This window comes from Stegostoma tigrinum, chromosome 21, assembly GCF_030684315.1.
Source record: "Stegostoma tigrinum isolate sSteTig4 chromosome 21, sSteTig4.hap1, whole genome shotgun sequence".
NCBI lineage: Eukaryota > Metazoa > Chordata > Chondrichthyes > Orectolobiformes > Stegostomatidae > Stegostoma > Stegostoma tigrinum.
Window position 1 is genome coordinate 27,184,694 of NC_081374.1, and position 23,710 is coordinate 27,208,403.

Genomic DNA, 23,710 nt, shown 5'->3' on the forward strand with positions numbered 1-23,710 from the left:
TGTCAAAAAGAAAGAATAGGATATTTAAAGTTTGAAATGTCCAACAAATTGACTACCTTTATTTCAGTAACCATTGGGTCAATAAAACCAATGCAGTCACCTTGTTACAAGAAAAAACGTTTTAAGGCAGGTTGGGCATCCTCATCATTGTTACAGTCACTTTACAGATTCCGATAGGGTTATCCAAAAATAACTTTATAACTTTTGTCTTTTTTGGTTGAGTATGTCATTTTATAAACTTCACCACAACACCCTAAATTATGAATAAAGTGTTACATTTTTTTAATCATAGTATACATCATTTTAGGAAGACATAGCAAACATAGTCAACTGGACCAATGTACAACAACCTCATTACCTTAGACAAAATACGCCAAGACAAAATTTCCTGTTTTTAAAATGGAAACTTTAGTATCTGATTAAATTCAGAAATTGAAAAAGAAACCAACTTTAAATGATTATCTCAGGATTATAGTTTCAATTCAAAATGTCTCTAAAGTTACTAAACCACACAAATACTTCCTTCAAAGTTGAATACTCAAAAGATCTTGACTCATTGTCTGACTAGTCTTTCATGATGTTGTTTTCAAGTGAAACAGAAGATTTGCTATAAGCACACACCTTTGAATAAAGAGACAGATTTAGTACGGACCATGTATATACCAGCAATTTACTTTTCCATTTGTTAATGTTTCTTCCAAGCACCTTCAGGATAGCATGAGGGGATAAACAGTATAGTGTCCGGTTTTTGTATAGAAAAGAAACATTATCTGATCATAATCCTTGTTGACTGTTCTGCTAAATATATTGTTCCTCTTATGTTCTTCATCAAATTGGGATTGTTGTCATTTAATAAACAAAACATAAACACCCATGACAAGGCAAGACAGTGCAACTGGTACATGAAGTCTTGTTCCTATTACTGCAGCTGTAAAGAAACAGAGTATTATTTAGTAATCAGTACAATAACGTGTCCTCACAGTTTTTTTTCTTTAAAAAATACATTACACTACACTGAAAACCATAATATCACATTCAGGAAACACCTTTAATTAAGTACATAATGCAAGATCTAAATGTGTGGCATGGAGAAGAAATTCTGGTCAGCATTTTGCCTCAAAGTTTTCTTGAACTCTGCTGTACTGTACAGAGACTCAAAACTTTTGATGTTTCATCTCAAGCAGCAGGAAAAATTGATAGGAGTCGCAGTGGATTACTCCACACACATTACTGGCCTGCTCACAATGATACTAGTTGAGAATAGAGTCAGGTGTCTTGTGGAGAGAGGAGAGTTGATGTTTCAAGTCCAGTACCAGTCTTCTCCAGAACAGAAAGGTTGTTGGAAAATGGATTACTTATACTTTTGACAGAGGAGTGAAAAGGCAATTGATGTAGAGGCCGAGTGCAAAAGACAAGAAGGTGATGAAAGAGACAGGTAAAATAGGTTTGGTTTGATTTGATTTATTATTCTCACGCATACCAAAATACAGTGAGAAGTATTGTTTTGCATGCCATCCAGGAAAATCATATCTTAAATAAGTACACCAAGGTAATAGAACAGAATGTAGAAGGCAGTGTTACAGCTACAGAGAAGGCACAGAGGAAGATCAAGTTGAATATGCAAGAGGCCTGTTCATAACAACAGGGAAGAAGTATGTGTTTTCAAACTTTGGTGTCTTCTGCCCAATGAAAATGTGTGTAACAGGATGGCAGAAGTCTTTGATTATGTTGGCTCCGGGTAGTGCTGTCAGTGTCAATGGAAGGAAGGCTGCTTTTCATAATAGACTGGGCTGTGTTCACATCCCTCTGTAATTGTCTTGGGCAAAACAGTTGCCATACCACTGCTGCTAAACTGAGTACAGTACTTGTGAACTGGAAGGTAAGAAGTTAGAATTTATTCATAAAAATTAGGGGGGGGGGGGGAAAAGAGGAGGGGGCGGCGGAGTGCTTAGTCCCTTTAAGAGGTAATGTGCTTTTCTAAGATTGGATATTTAAACAGAAGTAGTGTGTCTGCAAGCAGTTGAAGATGTACGGTCAGTTCTAAAATTGAAACATGTATCCATTGGCTGTGTGATTGGAAACCTTAGGCTTCTTTTCAGGTTTTGACAACTAGCTTGAAGATCAGCCAATTAAATTAAAACTAAGCACTTAGAAATTGATAACCAATTGAATTTAAATCTGGTAGTTTTGACAACTTTGGACCAAACCTATTACAAGAAACCTGAAAGACCCTCGGGGGTTTAAGAAATAACAAGGTGTAGAGCTGGATGAACACAGCAGGCCAAGCTGCATCAGAGGAGCAGGAAAGCTGACGTTTTGGGTCTAGACCCTTCTGCAGAAAAATCAGGTTTAAAAGAAGAGGGTTTCTGAAAATCAGTGCAAGAGCAAAACGCCACCTGAGGAATAAACATCTAGCTCTCACAGAAATCTGAGCTTTTTGAGAAAGCACAATCAATTCATAAATGGTACCACGGCACTTTGAGCTAAAAGTCCTCATAAAAGAATTCATTAAAGAAAACATCCTTGACAGAAGGATCAGTGAAAGAAAGATGTACATGACTGGAGAGACAGCAGAGAAGGCAGAACATTTCAAAGAAACACCTGTACGGACTTTCACAGTCTAAGTTACAATTTAGTTTTCTTATTAGTGGGATTTGTGTTTATTGGAACAGCAAACCAGTATAATTTTGTTTAGTTAGGGTTTGTTAGTAGTTCTGTTAATTTGTTCACTGTTAGGGTTAAATAAATTGTTACTTGTTGCTTATAAAGTGAATATCAAGGATTTTCATTCATTTAACCACTCCTTTTTAATTGATTGAGTGAGGTGAAGGGTACTCCTCTGGGTGTTTCAGGTTTAATTATTAGAAGGAGACATTTACACTCATTGTAACAGACTGGAGGTTTGTTCTTTGATTTTAGTTATCAGAGAACCTCAACTTTCCTGTATAAGGCAACACTGTAATATATCCAGATAGAATGTTTTCCAGCGTGCATCTATAAAGAGTCATTGTAGACATGCCAAATTTCCTTAGTCTCCTAAGGAAGTAGAGGCATAGGTGTGCTTTCTTGACTGTAGTATTTATGTGCAACGTCTGAAGCAAAGGTAGTTCTTCTATAATGCTATAGTTGCTTTCTTGTGTGACCCCTGCTATAGAAAATCGCATTATAGGGAAATCACTATATGCATATAGCAGAAAGTTTGCGTTACCTGAACAGTGTCCACTATTCATCAATTGTGATACAGCTAATTCACGTTAACAAAACAAGCTTGGGGAACAACACCTCACTTTCAGCTTAGGCACCTTACGGCCTTGAGGTCTCAATACTGAATTCCATATCTTCAGAAATTGACCACGTTATGTTCTCTCACACACCTGAAACTTTGTCTTGTTTCTCTTGTTTAGTTTGTTGTTTAGCAGGCTTATTCTCTTCCTTTCATGAGTTAATAAATACTTATTTTACACATCTTTCTCCTTCACCACCTTTAACAAGCCTTTTCTCTTTGCCAGGGTCTCTACACCACCTGCCCACTTGTTGCTCTTCTGCCTCTTGAAAGTTTATAAAAAAATCTTTTGCAAACTCTGTCAGTTCTGAAGAAGTTATACTGGACTTAAAACGTTAACTCTGCATCACTTTCTACAGATCCTGCCAGAGCTACTGAATTTCTCCAGCATTTGATTTGTTTCAGATTTACAGAATATACACTATTTTGCATTTTTTGTTATTTGCAATGTCTGATTGATATTTATGCAAAGACAATCTAAAAGTCCTAAAAAATAAACAAGATTATTGCAGGACATAGAGAAGACCAAATCTCAATTTATTTTACTATTTTATGATGATTTTGGTCCATGATCAATTAAAACACATGCTCTGATTGAGTCTGGTTATAGTAATTAACTTGGTAATCAAACCCTGTCAATCAAAACTCAAGTTTTAATCCTCAAGAATGCATAATACAAACTGGAGCAATAAGTCATTCAAAATCCTTACGATCTTTTTATTATTTGTCAAAGAACAGTGAATTTATCACATCCTAAAATGATTCATGTTTTTGTTCATTAAGTGTAATATCATTATTTTACCTTTGTAAAACACACCCCATACCCCTTTCTTTTCAGATAGAAGCCATTTATTTAGACGTGGTACTTTTTTCAGGTATGCACAGGTGCATATAAAAAGCAAGCCAAAAACCAGGAGCCCATCGAAAGAATATACTGCAAAACATAAGTGAATTTGGTTAAAACTGAAACAGTATTACATAAATTCATTTAAAATGTATTCTTTAGTTTTAAAATTATATAAAACCTGTATAATATATATTCAACAGGGTGTACAATACATTTTCAGCATTAATCTAATCGAGGTTTTGACACAAATCAACACTTTTCCAGAATCAACTTTACTACACAAGTGTATTAAAAAACAAATCTTTCGCAGATTGCAACCTCATTTCATAATGCTGCTGATATGCTAGCAGTAACTTTTCACAAGTGAGGAGTTGTTTCCCTGTTACATTAGTTGGGCTATAATTGACTGTTGTGATGTTGGTTCAAGCTGTACACTAAACAGAAATGCCAAGAAAATGCGGTCACATGACCAACTGTACAAATAAAAATATTTATTGACTCTAGACTCTAACCAGCGGAACAACAGATATGCTGTAGGTTTATAGATCAAAAGCGATGATCCTGCTCCCTCAGCTGATAAGTTAGGGACAAACATCCTTTTGCACAGTTGGCCTAGCCGAACAATTTGATGTCCAACAGACCATTAATCAACTCAGGGAAGAACTTCCATCCGCTCCCTTGCTGGCAAAAGGCTGCATGAACATCTCTCGAAGGAGCCCATTACTGGCCATTAATGAATTCAAAGACCCAAGTAATTCAAAGGCAGTGCTTGATATCTCACCCACTACTGGTAAAATACTGGCAGAGACAGGCAGGCAACAGGCATGGCAATATCATCATGCCACCTGTTTTACAGCCACTAATCTCCACACCACACCAGGCAGCCTGCTCTTCAGTGGATTATAAAATTCCACTCATTATGGTAATTAGCATTACATAAAGTCAATTTATTAATACTACGTATTTCTAGGATGCATTTCCTGTCAGCTACAATTAAATATCTCTGTAATATATAAAAGTTTCAAGATTAAAAGACAAGTTATTCTAAGTACTCAATCAGAAGTATCCAGGAAGAAAAAAATTCCTGAGGCTTCCAACTGACCTTAGGAACCTTTAAGTTCGCCTGTGGGATGTGGGTCTGGCTGGCCAGCATTTTTATTGTTCATCCCTTGCTCTTGAGAAGATGCTTCCTTGAACTTCTGCAGTACACATGTCCAATCACACTTTGTTGTTTAAACAGGACAAAGCCAGTGCTTCAGCCCACAGACAAATACAATTAATGTCAGAATAAAGACACTCAGTTTTTATTTAGAGCATTAGAGCTTTGGTCCGAAAAGAATATAGAGTGGAGTTCCACAAGAGACTGCTGCTAGACGCTGCCTCTGAATATTAGTAATTTTTTCTGCTGTTTAAAATCCGCATATCATGAACGGATTAAAAACTGACATTAGTACATGTATTTGGTGACTGTTTTTAAAACACAAACAGCCCAACAAAGACTCAGTCCACAATCAGAAAAGGTAGATGAGGAATTGGAACCAGAAATCAAACGTCCTGTCACTCATCAAATGCTGGAAAAGTTTAAGTTTAGGGAAACAGAAAGAGGGACAGCAGATAGAGAGAGAACGAAAGAACGAAAGAACGAAAGAACGAAAGAACGAAAGAACGAAAGAACGAAAGAACGAAAGAACGAAAGAACGAAAGAACGAAAGAACGAAAGAACGAAAGAACGAAAGAACGAAAGAACGAAAGAACGAAAGAGGCAGAAACAGACCAAGACACATTGATGAAAAAGCTTCCTAATTCCAAGAATTGGAATTGGAGTTACAGACTCAAAGAATTTGGACAGATGGAAACTGCCCGGCAAAACTCCTCTCCGTTCACCAACTGTCCGAATTTTTATATTACAGAGTCAAGTTTCGAAGCCAAGTTTTTAAACTATGCCAGTTACATTCCTAAGTTTGAAGAGGGTGATGTGGAGTCCTTCCTCACTACTTTTGAAAGATCAGAAATCACATTACTCCAGGTTATAGTCCAATAGGTTTATTGGCAAACATAAGCTTTCAGAGCTTAGCCGCTTTGTCAGTTGAAGTCCCACATCATGGCTGCTTTTGAAAGGGTAGCAGGACAATTACAATGGCCACAAGAGAGGTGGACCCTCATGTTTCAGGGTCAGTTAACAGAAGACTCAAAAGGACTATTCCATGTTCACCACCAAAATGGCTGTTTATAATCAAACAAAGGCTGCAACTCTTGGTCCACTAGTTTATTCCAAAAAGACATACCCCAGCAGGGTGCATTGAACAAACAACAAGATGCATTCACTGCAGATTCTAGCCACTTGAGGATTTGACCTGTGTGAAACTGACTCAGGTACACCCTCTGAAACCTGTATGAGTTTTGTCCTCATGGAAACAGTGGCTCCATACCCTCCCTGAAAGCGAGTAATTTTATTTCTTTTCTCAGACATTAGAAACACCCAATCTGTAACGTCAGGAAGGATTCTAAATTGTACGCTTTCCTTCCACACTGGAGCTTGTGTCTATCATCACTAAGTATTTAGCCTAGATGACATAATCTGGGGTCATTAAGTGAAGCGAGGCAATCTTGGCTTCCAGTTGCACCAAATAAACCCAATGTGTGGGGAATGGGAGAACAAATGAATGCTCCTCTACTTGTTTCTTTCTTTTTTATCATCAAACAATGGATTTAGTGACTTTTAAAAAAAAACACACACACTGAATAGCCCAACAAGGACTACTGCTATAAAAACAGAAATGCTAGGAAAGCCCAGCAGGTCTGGCAGCAATTTTTAACAGTAGCCAACATCCTGCTTATGAGCTCTCTGAAAGTAATCAGCCTTCTTTCATCCAAAGAGCACAACAGAAATTATGTTTCTTCAATAATCCTCAGAAGGCCTTCAAGAAGATATTTATCCATATAGGAAGAGTGGATTTTCACAGAGTTAGGCCACAAATCAGCCATGATCTCACTAAATGGTGGAACAGGCTTGAGGGGCTGAATGGATTACTCCCATTCCCATGCACCTAAACAAAATTATGAACCACTGCCACTTCCTGATCACTAATTTTCACTTAGAGTCCTAAAATCCTATCTTAAAAAGAAGGACATTGATAAATTGGTACCTCAGTTGATTTGTACTCAAGCTGTTACTTATTAAAGAACCTTTTTTTTCCTTTAAATTCATTTTCTTCAGATGCATTTTTAGCATGTCTACGTTGCAAAGTATTGTCCTCCATCTCCTCCATATCTAAGCATGTATGAAAAAAGCCCTACTTCTGATTAACGTTAAAATTGCTGATACACTTCTTACAAGTCAGAGTCCACAAACGCAGGGAATAGGTAAATACATCACAGTTGAAATAAAGAGGAAAATTTAACTCAGTCTGTTTAACGACTAGAGGTGAGTAAATATGAAAATAAAATGATTTAGAATGCGCGATAATAAAGTGTGAAGCTGGATGAACACAGCAGGCCAAGCAGCATCTCAGGAGCACAAAAACTGACGTTTTGGGCCTAGACCCTTCATCCTCTCTCTGAAGAAGGGTCTAGGCCCAAAACGTCAGTTTTTGTGCTCCTGAGATGTTGCTTGGCCTGCTGTGTTCATCCAGCTTCACACTTTATTATCTTGGATTCTCCAGCATCTGCAGTTCCCATTATCTGATTTAGAATGCACAATTGGTTGATAATACATAAGTGCACAGTTTTGAGAATGTGCGTGTTGAGTGAACAAGCGCATTGACCAATGGATATAGGATTTGGCTGTCTATTGCCTGCAAATCAGGGACTGGTGGATGATATGGCAGAATATCTTGTCTTTCCTTAGTAAGGTGCTAAAGTTATTAACTGTGCACATGTTGAAAGTGAGAAGCATTCCAGAATGTCAGGCAATAGTATTCTTCTCCACACAATTTCTAATTTATAAAAAGCAACTACAATATTATGTTTGACAAACAAGTCTAATGTATTTTGGACTAGTCTAACCCATTAGTACAGAACATGGGTGTGAATATAAACCAGTTACATTGTACTCAATTAATTCTAACAATTATTGTTGCAAGATACACAACAAAACAGGAGCTTTTATTAGAGGTTATACTTGTGAAAACTAGAGTCATTATACAGCACAGAAACAGATCTTTCGAGCCAAGTCATCCATGCTGACCAGATATCCTAAATTGATCTACAGGTAGTTCTCCTACAACGCGAACCTTGTGTGACCTTGTGCTACAGAAAATCACATCTCTAGGGCATCTCTAGATCTCTAGGGCAAAAAAAAACCCGTACAGCAGAAAGTGTGTGTTATCCAAACAGCGACCACTATTCATCAATGGCGTTACAGCTAATTTGTGTTAATAAAACTCGCACTATAGCATCACTACCTGCATTCCCATTCACCAGCATTTGACCCATACCTCTCTCAACCCTAGACAATAAAATGTGAGGCTGGATGAACACAGCAGGCCCAGCAGCATCTCAGGAGCACAAAAGCTGACGTTTCGGGCCTAGACCCGCCCGAAACGTCAGCTTTTGTGCTCCTGAGATGCTGCTGGGCCTGCTGTGTTCATCCAGCCTCACATTTTATTATCTAGGATTCTCCAGCATCTGCAGTTCCCATTGTCACTGATACAATTTTAACCTCTCTAAACCCTTCCTATTCATGTACCCATCCAGATGTCTTTTAAATGCTGTAATTGTATCAGCCTCCAACACCTTCTCTGGCAGCTTGTTCCACCCCCTATGTGAAAAAGTTTCTCCTCAGGTCCCTTTTAGATCTTTCCCCCTCACCTGAAATCCACGCTCTCTAGTTTTGGACTCGCTTACCCTGGGGAAAAAAAACCCATGGCCATTTCACCCTTTCCATGCCCCTCATGATTTTATAAACCTTCATAAGGTTATCCCTCAGTCTCCCTTGCTACAGGAAAAAAAAAGCCCAGCCTATTAAATCTCTTCCTAGACTCAAACATTTCAACCATGGCAAAATGCTTGTAAATAATTTTTGCATCTTTTCAAGTTTCACATCTTTCCTACAGCAGGAAGACCAGAATTGAATGCGGTATTCTAAAAGAGGCCTCAATGTCTGTACAGCTGCAACATGATGTTCTAACCTCCTATACACGGTGCACTGACCAATGAGGGCAATCTTGCCAAAGGAGTGTGGATTGCCTCACCATTACTCTCACCACAAACGAAACAGGATGGAAAAACATACTTGACCTCATCCTCACCAATCTGCCCATGATTGTACTGGTGAGGTAGACTGCTGCGTAGTCCTTGTGCAGACAAAGTTCACCCTGAACTAGTCCCATTTGCTTCTGTTTTGCACATGTACCTCTAAACCGTTCCTATCAAAGTACCTGTCGAAATGATTATTAAATATTGTCATTGTATGAACTCTACCACTTCCCCTCCTGACTCATTTCACATGCACACCACCCTCTCTGTGAAAAAGTTGCCCCTCAGGTACCTTTTAAAATCTTTCCCCTCCCACATCAGAAAACTGCACCGAGATTTATTTATAAGTATATATTTTGGATTTTGAGATACACTGTTAGATTCCAAAATTTGCAAGTAAGACCAAACTTGACATGGTGCAAACAATAAGCCTGATACAAGTCAGTAACTACACAATATCACTTCAACATTGGTAAAATGGGTAAACAAGTGGCAGATGATACTACAGAAATGAGAGAGGTTAGGAGTATTGGGAGAAGGGATTGCGATTGAGCGACACCAGTGTAGATATCTCCCTGAGCTGCTCGTGGGAGCACGAGGCGCTGCCGATACAGTCATCAACTCTTCCTCTGTTAGTGTCGGCGCCGCCTCAAGCTCCCACGAAGAGCTCGAACAGTTCATCAACATTACTAACACTTTCCACCCCAACCTCAAGTTCACCTGGACTACCTCTGATACCTCTCTCTCCTTCCTGGGCGTCTCTGGTAACCACCTTGCAACTGACATCTATTTCAAGCTCACTGACTCCCATAGCTACCTAGACTACACCACCTCTCGCCCACATTCCTGCAAAAAAGCAATCCCCTATTCCCAATTTCTCCACCTCTGGTCCCAAGATGAGGCGTTCCAATCCAGCACATCCCAGATGTCAATGTTTTTCAAGGACTGCAATTTCCCCCCTACAGTTGTCGAAAATGCCCTCGACCACATCTCACAAACAGGAATAGGGGGAACTTGAATGCAAGGATGACAGTTTTGACATCAAATGCTGCTTGACCAGGAGCCAAAGTAGGTCAGTGAGCATGGAATGATATGTCAGGAGGCTTGCTGCCAGTTAAGACACGATCAGCAGTGTTCTGGATGGTCTAACGTTTATGGAGTATGAAAGTGTAGAGACTAACCAGTGGTTCATTGAAACAGTCAAGTCTAACACAATCTCCCACAAACAATGCCATGTGTCAAGGGAACTCAGGGCCTGTCCTCAAAAACCGAGGTAAATAATTTCTAATCAGAAAGAATTCTACTTTCGTCGTTCTAGTCAAAAGGAGTGTAGTCAAGGCAGCATTAAATGAACTGGGCCAGGGTGAAGTCAGAGGTACAAATAGGTAGTCTTTAAATTATTGTCAGACACTTTTTTTAAAAAAAGCTGGCAGTACATGTCTTTTAAACTCTCTCTCAATCCCATCTTGCTTTCCTTCTTAATTTGGTTCTTACAAGATTTCATATAGAATTAAATATTATAAATTTATTTATAGTACCAATATATTGCTGCATGTCTCAATGAGGACTATATACTCTGAATAGCTAGTACAATGTACAGTTGCTTGCTCAGTTCACCTCCACATCCACAGACACCCACATCCACAGGCAGCAAAGCTGATTCAGCTCCAAAAATCTTGCAAGCACAGTGCAAAAGAACAAAGAAAATCTGTTCGCCAGCGTGGTTGCAAGCACTATTCCCCACTGAGTGCGAAAGTCCAGGCCATTTGTATTATACTATGAACTTTCCCAGGACTGCTGCTCAAAGTAAGGCTATTGTACTACGCAGAACACATTCCTTTAGAGCCACAAAATCCAGCTGATAAATATGGAGCAAGTGCATTCAAAGTTCACTTAAAAACGTACAAACATTGCTCAGTTTTTACTATGTTCCTCTGTAGAATTCAAATCTTAACCTTCAATTATCCTTCCTCCACCAATTGTAAACTGAAAGATTTCAAATACTAGATAAAGTCTGGTAGAAATTAAAACATGAAGTTTTTGCAATTGTAAGTAATGCTTCTACAATAATGTTGCTACTGGCAAACGCCTTGCATTTTTAATCAGGGTTAAGGCCAATGCTTTTCATTATCTTTTCTAACAACCCACTGTAGAAGTTCAACCACCCCACAAATTGCAGATGATACTGAGGTTTGTACTACTAATAAGATTGTAAATGAATCCACAAACTGGCAAATAGTAGTTAACAGAGATAAAATGTAGGTTTAGTCATGTGGGCAGGATCAACACAAAGTATACATAGATCATTACTTTGTAGATTGTAAAAGATCAGTACTGTATTATATAATTCTCCAAGGCCCACAAGTACTCAGTGACAGCATAAGAAAAATAGGTTGTAATGTCCAGGCAATTCTATATAAAAACTTAAATCCGTCCAGTTTTGGTCCTGTCATATGGTGAATGACATAATGGCTTTGGAAAAGGTCGAATCAAAGGCCACAAAAAAATACAACTTAAAATGCCTATTATAACCAAACATATATTTGTAGACCAAATTTAACATAAAATAAAGCCTTTCTGGAAATCTCTAAAGCAATATTTGTCACTGAGCCACATAAAGAGTAACAAAAGCAGAAGACAAAATGATTGGTTAATTTTAAGCAGGATTGAAAGGAGCACAGAGATGTAGATTGGTGGATGCATCCAGGGAGGGAATTTCTACGTGTTGGGCTTGGTCAGCTAAAAGGTACAAACAACAATTACACAGCAACTAAAATCAATGAAGATCATGACACAAAACAGGTATCCCAAAGGAGTGTGTGCTGGAGGAAATTAAAGAGAAATGGAGGGCAAAGCAATGTAGGAACTTGATAATAAGAATGTGAATTTTTAAGACAAGTGTTTCTTAATAAGGAGCAAATGCAGATTAGGGGTCATTGAAAACAGGTTGATGGATAAAAGGATTTAGTGCTAATAAGAAAGAAGGTAGCAGGGTTTTGCATTACGGCACTTTTAAGGAGGTCAAAGATGGTTGTGTGATGGAGACAGAAGTCACTGCACACAAAAAAAAAGGGTAGTTGTAAAATCAGCTGCGTCTTCAGGGCTAGCTATTATTATCCAGGAAAATTCAGGGAAACATTTTCAGATTTTTTCCCCCTAAATTGGTTTCAGGTTTATTAAGTGTTCTTCTTTTTCCCCTCTTTTGAGATTATACGGTCGTTGATGAGCGAGTATGATAAAGCTTACAGCATGAGAGCACCTGTTTGTCTTCCTTGTCCATCATTTTCATCCACTGATATGCACCTTCAAAATTATGTCAAATACATAACCACTGAGTCAACTAATTCAAACTAATAATATTCAGCTAAGAAATCAAAGCCCTGGTTTTGTTTAGGCAGTTCAATCAAACATTTGCAAGTTACCTGGCTCTACTATTATGTATTGTTAGAGAATTTTTCTGTTCTTTGTGAATTATTGCTTTGGCTCTTCATATGTGCAAAAGATTTTAATGCAAAGATTTGCATTAGACACCAAGACATTTGGCATGTGAACAAAAGAAACCGAGCACATCCATAAATCTTTTAGAATACTGCACATAAAGAGTTTTTTTTATTTCAACTGAAAACGACATATATTCCCAATGTTAATGTTGTAAGCACATTTTTGGTGAATTAAAGCAGAGGTGATCTGAAAATAGCATTTCTTGTGCTAAATAAAGCAGCTCATGGAACCTAAATACATGCAAGTGTTGTTTGGGCATTAATCTTGAAAAAAAATCATTGGTATTCAGCTATTTTCTCTGATCAACTTAAAATTAAATCACAACTATCAATTATTTGATATGAAACTACATTGAGAAACGAAATGTATTTATTGTCTGCATTAGCACTGATTGCAATTGTTAAACACAAAACCAGTTATAAAAAGTGAAGGACAAAGAGCAAGGTTAAGACTTCTGAAATCGAAGGAAATGCTTCATTGTTGGAGACGCTGTCTTAAAGATCAGACATTAAAACAAGGTTCCATCCAACGGCTTGGGTGAAGGTTTAAAAAGCTGACAATGATTTTTGAAGAATATGGGAAGTATCTCCAGTGCTCTGGTAATTTTTATGTCTCAATCAACATCACATATGTTTACATTATCTGGTTATCATCATGCTACTATCTGTAGGAGCTTGCCATGTGTGTTAACTGGCTGTCACATTTCCTAATACAACAGTGTCTACATTTTATAGGTAAGTCACTGGCTGTAATACACTTTTGACACATTTGGTGATCATGGAAGGCACTCTAACTACAAGTCTGTGTTTCTTTGTCTACATTACAACATGGACCATTGTTGCCTTTAACACAGTGATCTTTTTCAGAATGGATTGTAGTTAGGAAATTATGTTATTTTGCTGAAGAGCCAGAATAAAGAGGGAGAGGGTAAAGAAGTTGGAACTCAGATGGAGACTGCATTTTGGCAGTAAAAGGAATGGATAATGGTATTCCAGTGAGGAAGAAAAGATTAGGAAGAATCTCAAGATATTCCATAAGTGTATCTTGGGAAAGAGTAGGGCTCATTAAAGGTAAAGGGGCAATCTGCGTGTGAAGTCAGAAGACACTGGTAGGGTGTTAAACAAGTAATTCATACTTGTCTTCAGTTTGGAGGAGGATGTAGATACAGAATTTGGGAAGAGGGGCTGAGGGAATGATGAGGCATTGGAGGTTTTGGCAGGCTGAAATGGACAAATGATGAGTGAGTATCTCAGCTACTGAGATATAGGAGGGAAGAAATTACAGGGATTTTGATCCAAATTTTTAAATCGTATCTGGCCACAGTGGAGGTTCTAGAGGACTGAAGGACAGCTACTATGGTTCCATTTTTCAAGAAGGGTGGTAGAGAGAAACCAGAGAATTACAGAACAGTGAGTTTTACATCTATGGTACAGTAACTAAAGAAGAAAATTTTGATAGACAGCACTAATGTCATTTACCGAGGCAAGGTTTGATCAGGGAGTTAGCATGGCTTTGTCAGAGGGAGGTCATACATAACAAATTTGATTCAGTTTTGAGCGAACTGACCATGTGTGTCAATGGGTGTAGTGCAATTAAATGGATTTCAAAAAAGCCCTCGACAAAATCCCAGTGGAAGACTGATAAGGAAGTTAAAGCATATGGAATCTAGAACTGTTGAATTTCTCCAGAAACTTCTGTTTTTCTGGGATTCAGGATTGGATCCAAAATTGGCTCAACGGTCGAAGACAGAGTGGTGGAGGAAGATATTTGTGTGACTGGAGGCATATCACAGGAATCAGTGCTAGGTTCTGTATTGTTTATTTACAAATTATGTAGAATGCAAATCTGGGGGTTATTAGGATAGTTAGGAAGGCATATGGGCATACTTGCCTTTATCAGTCATGGCATAAATTATAAGAGTAAGGAGTTTTTGTTGGTGCAGTACAGGGCTTTGGTTAGGCCACAACTAGAGTACTGTGTGCACGGCACTCTAAGAAAGGTGTGATTGCACTGGAGGGGATGCAGAAGAAATTCCTGAGAACGTTGCCTGAGTTGGAGTAGTTCAGCTATGAAAATAGGCTGGATAAGCTCAGTTTGGTTTCTTTAGAGCAGAGCAGGCCGAGAGGGGACCAAACTGGGGTGTATAACATTATGACGGCATGGGCAAGCCGACAGAAAGCAACTGTTCTATTTAGTTCAGAGATAATGGGAACTGCAGATGCTGGAGAATCCAAGATAACAAAGTGTGAGGCTGGATGAACACAGCAGGCCAAGCAGCATCTGAGAAGCACAAAAGCTGACGTTTCAGGTCTGATGAAGGGTCTCGGCCCAAAACGTTAGCTTTTGTGCTCCTGAGATGCTGCTTGGCCTGCTGTGTTCATCCAGCCCCACACCTTGTTCCCTTTAGTTGAAGGGTTAATAACGAGGGGGAGTTATTTTAAGGTGAAAGACATAAGATTTGGAGGGAATTTGAGAAATATATTTTTCACCCAGAAAGTGATGGAAATTAGGAATGTGCTGTCTGGAAGTGTACTTGAGGCGGGAAACCTCAACCTTTGGAACATACTTGGATGAGCACTTAAAGTGTCCTAACAGTCAAGGCTATGGGCCAAGTACTGGAAAGTGAGACTGGTGTAGATTTAGAATAGAGATAGTAAGAACTGCCAATACTGGAGTCAGAGATAACAGTGTGGAGCTGGAGTAACACAGCCAGCCAGGCAGCATCAGAGGAGCAGGAAAGCTGACGTTCCAGGTCGAGATCCTTTTTCAGAAAATAGATTTAGAATAGTCCTTTTTTGGTTGGTGCCAATTCAAATAGGCCAACGGGCTATTCTGTGCTCTATAATTCTATGATTTAGTGTTTTCATGACGGAGTTAGATGTAGTTTTCAGGGCAAAATGGGAACAGGTTATGGAGTTGGATAATCAGCTAAGATCGTGCTTAATGACAGAACTGGTTCAAAGCACTAAATAGCCTACACCTGTTCCTATTTTCAGTTTCTTGAAAAGAATCTCTTAGCAATGAATGGTTTTGAGATGACACTCCCAACTATGGCAGGTCAATCCAATGATGATGACTCAGTAAATCAGAGAAGCAGATAGGATCAAAAATGAATGCCCTCTTGTTAAATGGAACACACAAAATAGTACTTATTGTTGAACTGAAAATCAAGGATGACAATACTGTCATTAAAAAAAAACAATTCACAGGTTCCCCCTTTAAAAACAGGTGGAATTAATTCCATCACAACAGATGGTGAAAATTGAATTCAATGAAAATATGGGACTAAAAGTCACTGATGACCAGGAAACCACTGTAAATTGTCATAAAAATCCATCTGTTCACTAAAGTCCTTTAGGAAAGAAAACTGCCAACTTTACTTGGACTGACCAACTGCCTCCTGAAATGGCCGAAAGAACCAGTTTATCAACTGTGAGAAAATCTCCAACAAAAGGAGTGAAACTGGACAGACCACCCAGTAAGTCAACAGAATGACAATCGCAAAGACAGGCCTGGAGATCCCGCAGTACCCCTTACTATCTCCTGGGAACTGGTATCAAAATTGGAAAAGCTGTTTCACAACTAGTCAAGCAACAGCCCAAAACGGTCACACACATGGAATCATATTTTACACTTCTTGTCCTAGGCAACACCACTGCCATTTCTGGGTAAATCCTGTTCCATCTGCAAGACAGATGCAAAGTTGGTGGCACTGTGAAGTACAGTTGAGAAACAGTTGTCCTAGAAACGTTCAGTATTGACACCAGACCCCAAGAAGTGTCACAGTCAAACAGGGGCAAGGAAAGCTCCGGCAAATAACCACATACCGCAACCCCATTAACTGATAAATCAGTGCTCCAGGTAGAGCAGCAAGCACAGAGGACAAAAAGGGTATAGAATGTGTTGTGGGGTGGGGGTGGGATAAATTAAACGTGCACCATCATGAGTGGTTCAGCAGCACGACTACTGAGCTGTTATGCTGGGTCTGCAGCAGTTGGTAAGGGAACCAACAAGGAGAAAAACCACCTCATCAACAAACTGCTGCAGCAGATGCATCTGTCCATGACACTATCATTAAAATTGGCCACTACACAGTTCTTGAGGAGACAAAGTCCATCTTCACAATGAGAATACCCTCGATTGGACTGTGTTCACCATAATAAATGTGATAGGTTTCAAACAGATCTAGCAATTCAAGACTGGGCATCTAGGAGACGCTATGGGCACAGTGAAACTGTACTCCAACACAACCTCCAACTTCACCCAGGCTACCATTACCACCAGGTCTATCCTAGTTCAAAAGAACAACGCAGGAGTGCATGCCAGGGGCAGCAGCAGGATTACCTAAAAATGGAGATGTCAACCTAGTGAAGCAAAACACACACACAACTACTTGCATGCCAAACAGCATAAGCAGCAAATGACAGACAGAGTTAAGTGTTTCCACAACCAACGGATTAAATCAAAGCTCTGCAGCCCTGCCTCATGCAGACATGAATGATAACAGTCAATTAAACAACTGTAGAAGGAGGCTTCACAATTATTGCCTTCCTCAATAATGGGAAATTCCAATGAAGAAGACAAGACTGAAAGGTTTTCAACAAGCTTCTGGCAGAAGTGAAGTATGGATGATCCAGCTTCAAATCCTCCAAAGGTCCCCAGATCATAGATACAAGTTTTCAGCCAATTCACCCTACATGAAAACTTGGCTGCAGGCACTGAATATTGCAAAAGCTATGGGCCCTGACAAAGTTCCAGCAATAATACTGAAGACTTGCATTTCAAGTATATCCGACACATAAAAAGCAAGGCAAATCCAATTTGGCCAATTACCATTCCATCTGTCTACTCCTGATCATCAGTAAAATAATGAAAGGCGTCATTAGTATTATCAAGCAGCACTTGCTTAGCAATAACCTGCTCACTGACACAATCTGGATTCCACCAGGCTACTCAGCTCCTGACTTCTCTACAGCCTTCATTCAACATGAACACAAATGAACCGAATTCCGGATGTGAGGTGAAAGCGACTGCCCTTGATATCAAGGGGTAACAAGGCGTAGAGCTGGATGAACACAGCAGGCCAGGCAGCATCTTTGGAACAGGTAAGCTAACGTTTCGGACCTAGACCGTTCATCAGACATGGGGGAGGGAAAGGGGGTTCTGAAATAAATAGGGAGAGGAGGAGGTAGATCAAAGATAGATAGAAGAGAAAATTGATGGAGAAGAGAAAGATAGGTCAAAGAGGCGGGAAAGTAGCCAGTAAAGGTCAATGTAGGTGGGGAGGTAGGGAGGAGATAGGTCAATCCATGGAGGACAAACAGGTCAAGGGGGCGGGATGAAGTTAGTAGGCCCCATTCCTCAACTAGCTGCGAACCATTCCAAATCCCCCTCCCATTCCTTAGACGACATGTCCACCCTGGGCCTCCTGTAGTGCCACTACAATGCCATCCGAAGGTTGCAGGAACAGCAACTCATATTCAGCTTGGGAACCCTGCAGCCCAATGGTATCAATGTGGATTTCACAAGCTTCAAAATCTCCCCTCCTGCTACTGCATCCCAAAACCAGCCCACCACGTCCCTGCCTCCCTAACCTGTTCCTCCTCTCACCTATCTCCTCCTCCCACCTCAAGGCGCACCCCCATTTCCTACCTGCTAACTTCATCCCGCCCCATGGACCTGTTTGTCCTCCCTGGACTGACCTATCTCCTCCCTACCTCCCCACCTACACTGGCCTTTACTGGCTCCATCACCACCTCTTTGACCTGTCTGTTTCCTCTCCACCTAACTTCTCTATCCATCTTTGATCGGACTCCCCCTCTCTCCCTATTTATTTCAGAACCCCCTTCCCCTCCCCCATTTCTGGTGAACGGTATAGGCCCAAAACGTCAGCTTCCCTGCTCCTGAGATGCTGCTTGGCCTGTGTTCATCCAGCTCTACATCTTGTTATCTCGGATTCTCCAGCATCTGCAGTTCCTATTATCTCTGCCCTTGATATCAAGGCAGATTTGACAAAGTATGTCATCTTGGAGCCTTGGCAAAATTGGAGATGATGGAATTCAGAAGGGAAACTCTCCACTGGTTGGAGTTATACCTGGTACAAAGGGATAAGATTGTTGAAGGTCAGTCGTCACGGCTCTAGGACATCTGCACAGGAAGTCCTTAGGGTAGTGCCCTCAGTCCAACCTCTGCAGCTACTTCAATAATTAAATTGGCATTATTCTTTGCACTTTGGGCCCTATCATCTCGTCAACCTTTATCTCATTTTTCTGTGCTTTGACAAGTATAATCAGGCAAAGACTGTGCATCCCACATCAGTCAAAATAAACTTAGAACTCCTCCAACATAGCTTTGAGGTTTGTTGCATGCCAAACATACACTGGACCGAAAAAAGTGCAACCCAATACAAACTGTACAATAGTCAGGTCTTCAAGATAGGTTCTAAATGCAGGGGTTTACGTCATTGAATCACACAGTACAGAAGTAGTCCTTCAGTGTCTAGGCCTGAAACGTCAGCTTTTGTGCTCCTAAGATGCTGCTTGGCCTGCTGTGTTCATCCAGCTTCACACTTTATCTTGGAATCTCCAGCATCTGCAGTCCCCATTATCTCCAGTCCTTCATCCTGTCTGGTCTCCACCAACGAAAAAAAACTACTTAATCTACTCTAGTCACACTTTCCAGCACTTGGCCCATAGCATTTCACTGAATTTTTTTTTAAATGTTGAGGTTTCTCACCTCAACTACCCTCCTGGGCAGTGCACTCCAGATTCTTACCACTCTGGGTTAAAGTGTTTTCCTTATCTCCTTGCTTTCCAACAATATCTGTCATAATAGAACCCCTTGAGTGTGGAAGGACGCTAGTCACCCCTTCAAGTCTGCAACAACACTCTGAAGTGCATTCCGACTAAACCCCTATTGTACCACTGTAACGCCATTCACACACCAACCCTACACATCCTGGAATACTATGGGCGATTCCAGCATGATCAATCCATTTAATCTGCACATCTTTGGACTGCGGGAGAAGGGGTGGCACTGTGGATCACAGCACCAGGGACCCGGGTTTGCTTCCACCCTCAGGTGACTGTCTGCGTGGAATTTGCACATTCTCCCCGTGTCTGCATAGGTTTCCTCCGGGTGCTCCAGTTTCCTCCCACAATCCAAAGACGTGCAGGCTAGGTGGATTAGCTATGCTAAATTGCCTGTAGTATTCAGGCATGTGTAGATTAGATGGATTATAGGGGGATGGGTCTGGGTGGAATGCTCAGAGGGTCAGTGTAGACCTGCTGGGCCGAAGGGCCTGTTTCCACATTGTAGGGATTCTATAAATCCACAGTACCTGGAGGAAACCCACGCGAATGCAAGGAGAATGCTGTATAGAGTTTGCATAGTCACTGAAGATTGGAATTGAACCCATATCCCGAGTGCTGTGAGGCAGCAGTGCTAACCACTGAGCCACCGCCTTGCCCCATTTTATAATCTCATTTCTCAAGTCAAGTCCTATCCTCTCAGTGTTTGCTACTTGAAAGAAAAAAACTCAAGCATACCCAGCTGCTCTTCATAACAAATTTGTCCAGCGCAGGCAACATCCTGGTGAAACCCCTTTGAATCTCCTCCCATGCAACGACATCCTTCTCAAAGTGTGGTGACCGGAATTGCATACAGTGCTCCCACTGTGGCCACATGAAAGTTCTGTTTAGCTCCAACATTGCCTCGATACCCTTTTAATGTATGCCATGACTGGTAAAGGCAAGCATCCTGTTTGCTTTTTTAACTACGCCATTAATCAGTCCTACCGTTTTCAGGGATTTGTGGACAATCTCCCCAAGATCTTTCTATTCCTCAGAGTTTCTGGTGCCTTTGTGTTAAGGAGATGAAACAAACACCCTTAATAGCAATTATCTCAGTAAGTGATAAGAGGCAGAAAGAAATATTATTTCATTCAAGCACTACTGCCTCACAGTGCCAAGGATCCGAGTGCCATTCCGGCCTCATATCTATCTACTTGAAGTGTGTACATTCTTCCTGTGTCTGCGTGGGTTATTTTTGAGTGCTCCAGTTTCCTCAAACAGTCAAAAAGATGTCCAGATTAGGTGGATTAGCGTCGGAAAGAAGGATCACTACAGTGTGGAGATGGCGGAACACAGAAGGTCAGGCAGCATCAGAGGAGCAAGAAAGTCGATGTTTCGGGTGTACAACCTTCATTGGACCCAGAGAAGGGAAAGGGAGTTAGGAAATAAATAGAGGGAGGAGGGGGCTGGGGGAAGGTAGGTGGGTTGGTGATAGGTGGGGAGCGTGGGGAAGAAGATGGATATTTTGTGTCAGGTCAAGGAGGCGGAGGTGAGGGGGAGGGTAGACATGGAGTGGGAAGATTTTGAAACTGGTGAATTCCATGTTGAGACCATCGGGTTGTAGGCTCCCGAGGCGGAATGAGGTGTTTTTCCTCTAGTTTAGTGAGACGTCATTGTGGCACTCCTTCTAAAGAAAGGTCACTGGACCTGAAACGTAACCATTGTCAGACCGAAGATAACAAAGTGTGGAGCTGGATGAACACAGTAGGCCAAGCAGCATCTCAGGAGCACAAAAGCTGATGTTTCGGGCCTAGACCCTTCATCAGAGAGGGGGATGGGGAGAGGGTTCTGGAATAAATAGGGAGAGGGGGAGAAGCGGACCAAAGATGGAGAGAAAAGAAGATAGGTGGAGAGGAGTGTATAGGTGGGGAGGTAGGGAGGGGATAGGTCAGTCCAGGGACGACGGACAGGTCAAGGAGGCGGGATGAGGTAGTAGGTAGGAAATGGAGGTGCGGCTTGAGGTGGAAGGATGGGTGAGAGGAAAAACAGGTTAAAGAAGCAGAGACAGGCTGGGCTGGTTTTGGGATGCAGTGGGGGGAGGGGACGAGCTGGGCTGGTTTTGGGATGCAGTCCGGCGGGCAGGGAGAACGTGGCTGGTTTTGGGAAGCAGTGGGATTGCTGTTCTTGCAACCTTCGTGTGGGCCTCCTGCAGTGCCACAATGATGCCACCCGAAGGTTGCAAGAACAGCAACTCACATTCCACTTAGGAACCCTGCAGCCCAATGGTATCAATGTGGACTTCACAAGCTTCAAAATCTCCCCTTCCCCCACTGCATCTCAAAACCAGCCCAGCCGGTCTCCGCTTCCCTAACCTGTTCTTCCTCTCACCCATCCCTTCCTCCCACCTCAAGCCGCACCTCCATTTCTCACCTACTACCTCATCCCGCCTCCTTGACCTGTCCGTCTTCCCTGGGCTGACTATCCCCTCCCTACCTATACTCTCCTCTCCACCTATCTTCTTTTCTCTCCATCTTCCGTCTGCCTCCCCCTCTCTCCCTATTTATTCCAGAGCCCTCTCCCCAACCCGTCTCTAATGAAGGGTCTAGGCCGGAAACATCAGCTTTTGTGCTCCTGAGATGCTGTTTGGCCTGCTGTGTTCATCCAGCTTCACACTTTGTTGTTATTGAGGAGAGTGCCTGGATCAGAAAGAATTCTAACCCAACATGACTCCCAACTGACTGACGGAGACAGATCCACAGTGGATGACTCAGAGTCTAAGACTGCTAGGGGTGGGAGCAGGGGTAGGAAGGGATGAGGTGCAACTTCCAACCTAACTTAATACCATCCTCTGCCCACCTCCTGCGCCACGATTGGTAACAACAACAAAGGCGGCAGCCTATCGTTGGACCAAGCGGCTGTCAATTAGCCTACACCCTACACGCTTCCGCATTCAAGTTTAACTTACTGTCAAGCGCGTTCGGGACCCCGCGCGAAAACTAGTTATTTCAGGCCGGAGGTTACTGGCTCCCAATTAGAGTCTTCAACCCATGACGAATGAGGAACCGGCGGCTCGGTTTGTTATCGTCAGCATGGTCTGACTCAGCGCAGGCTGGCCGAGAGGCCTAGTTTCTCCCATGAGCCACGTCCTCAACCGCCGCTGGTTCAGCGACCTTGCTGCGGCGCCGTCGATGAAAACGAGCGCCGGGAGATTTTGAAAATTTACCGTTAGTCATGACTGCAGCCCGAACCCTTTCTCGCGCACTCTCCTCGCACTCCTTTATGAAGCGTTCATGATCCGGCTCGAGCCTCCAAGACCCGAGATAAACACACGCGTACACATTGAGGGAGAAGTAATCAAACCCCGCTTACACCGGTAGCTCGATCCGCGCGATGCTCATCTACTACTGCCTTTTCCGCTATCCAGTCAGTCATCCGGTTTATTCTGCTTTGGATCTGTCGCTATGAGCCGCCAATGTTAGATGTTGGATCACAATTGATTTAACATGGCATCTTATTCTGAAATAGCAAGACAACATAACAAATGTAGCGTATATAATAATTTAAGAGGGAACCAAGCTGTATGTAGAAAGTTACGACTGTTCTAGAATCTTGATCTGTTTCGGATCTCTTGTCTGGGTCCCTTTTAATAGGAACAGGAGTAGGCCATTGAGTCTGCTCCGTCATTCTGGTGCAACATGAATCGAACATTTCAATGCCTTTTGCCCAGCCCATCCCCATTACCCTGTTTGTGATTGGTAACCGGGGATCTATTAATCTCTACCTTAAAGATGCTGACAGCCTTTTGTGATGTGACGGTGCTGGTGGTGGACAGGGTCAGAAACCACACACACACCAGTTTATAGTCCAGCAGGATTATTTGAAGACGCAAGCTTTCGGAGTCTCTCTCTCTTCAGGTGTCAGTGAGAGAGATAGCATCGGACGACAGAATTTATAAGGAAAAGATCAAAGCGTCATAGAACTCATGCTAAGTTGACTCTTAAATCTTTAATCAGTTAGAAAGGATTAACATGCAAATTGCCTAATTTCTTTCAAGTCGCTGCTCTGCCAGGTTTTATCAGTTCCCTCAGAATA

General features: G+C 41.5%; 1 protein-coding gene across 1 annotated transcript; it reads right to left on the bottom strand.

Moving 5' to 3' along the window:
- Positions 1-23: 23 nt before the first annotated feature.
- tmem167b (transmembrane protein 167B) lies at positions 24-23,011 on the bottom strand. Its single transcript, XM_048553415.2, has 3 exons — positions 22,842-23,011; positions 4,086-4,217; positions 24-928 (listed from the first exon to the last, which is right to left on the bottom strand). Exons 1-3 carry the CDS (start codon positions 22,849-22,851, stop codon positions 846-848), a joined length of 225 nt encoding a protein of 74 aa, XP_048409372.1. The 5' UTR covers positions 22,852-23,011; the 3' UTR covers positions 24-845.
- Between the last annotated feature and the right edge of the window lie 699 nt (positions 23,012-23,710).

Coding starts and splice junctions, on each gene's coding strand:
- tmem167b (XM_048553415.2), bottom strand. Junction 929..4,085: donor ATGGGGTGTGTTTTACAAAG/GTAAAATAATGA, acceptor GTTTCTTTACAG/CTGCAGTAATAGGAACAAGA.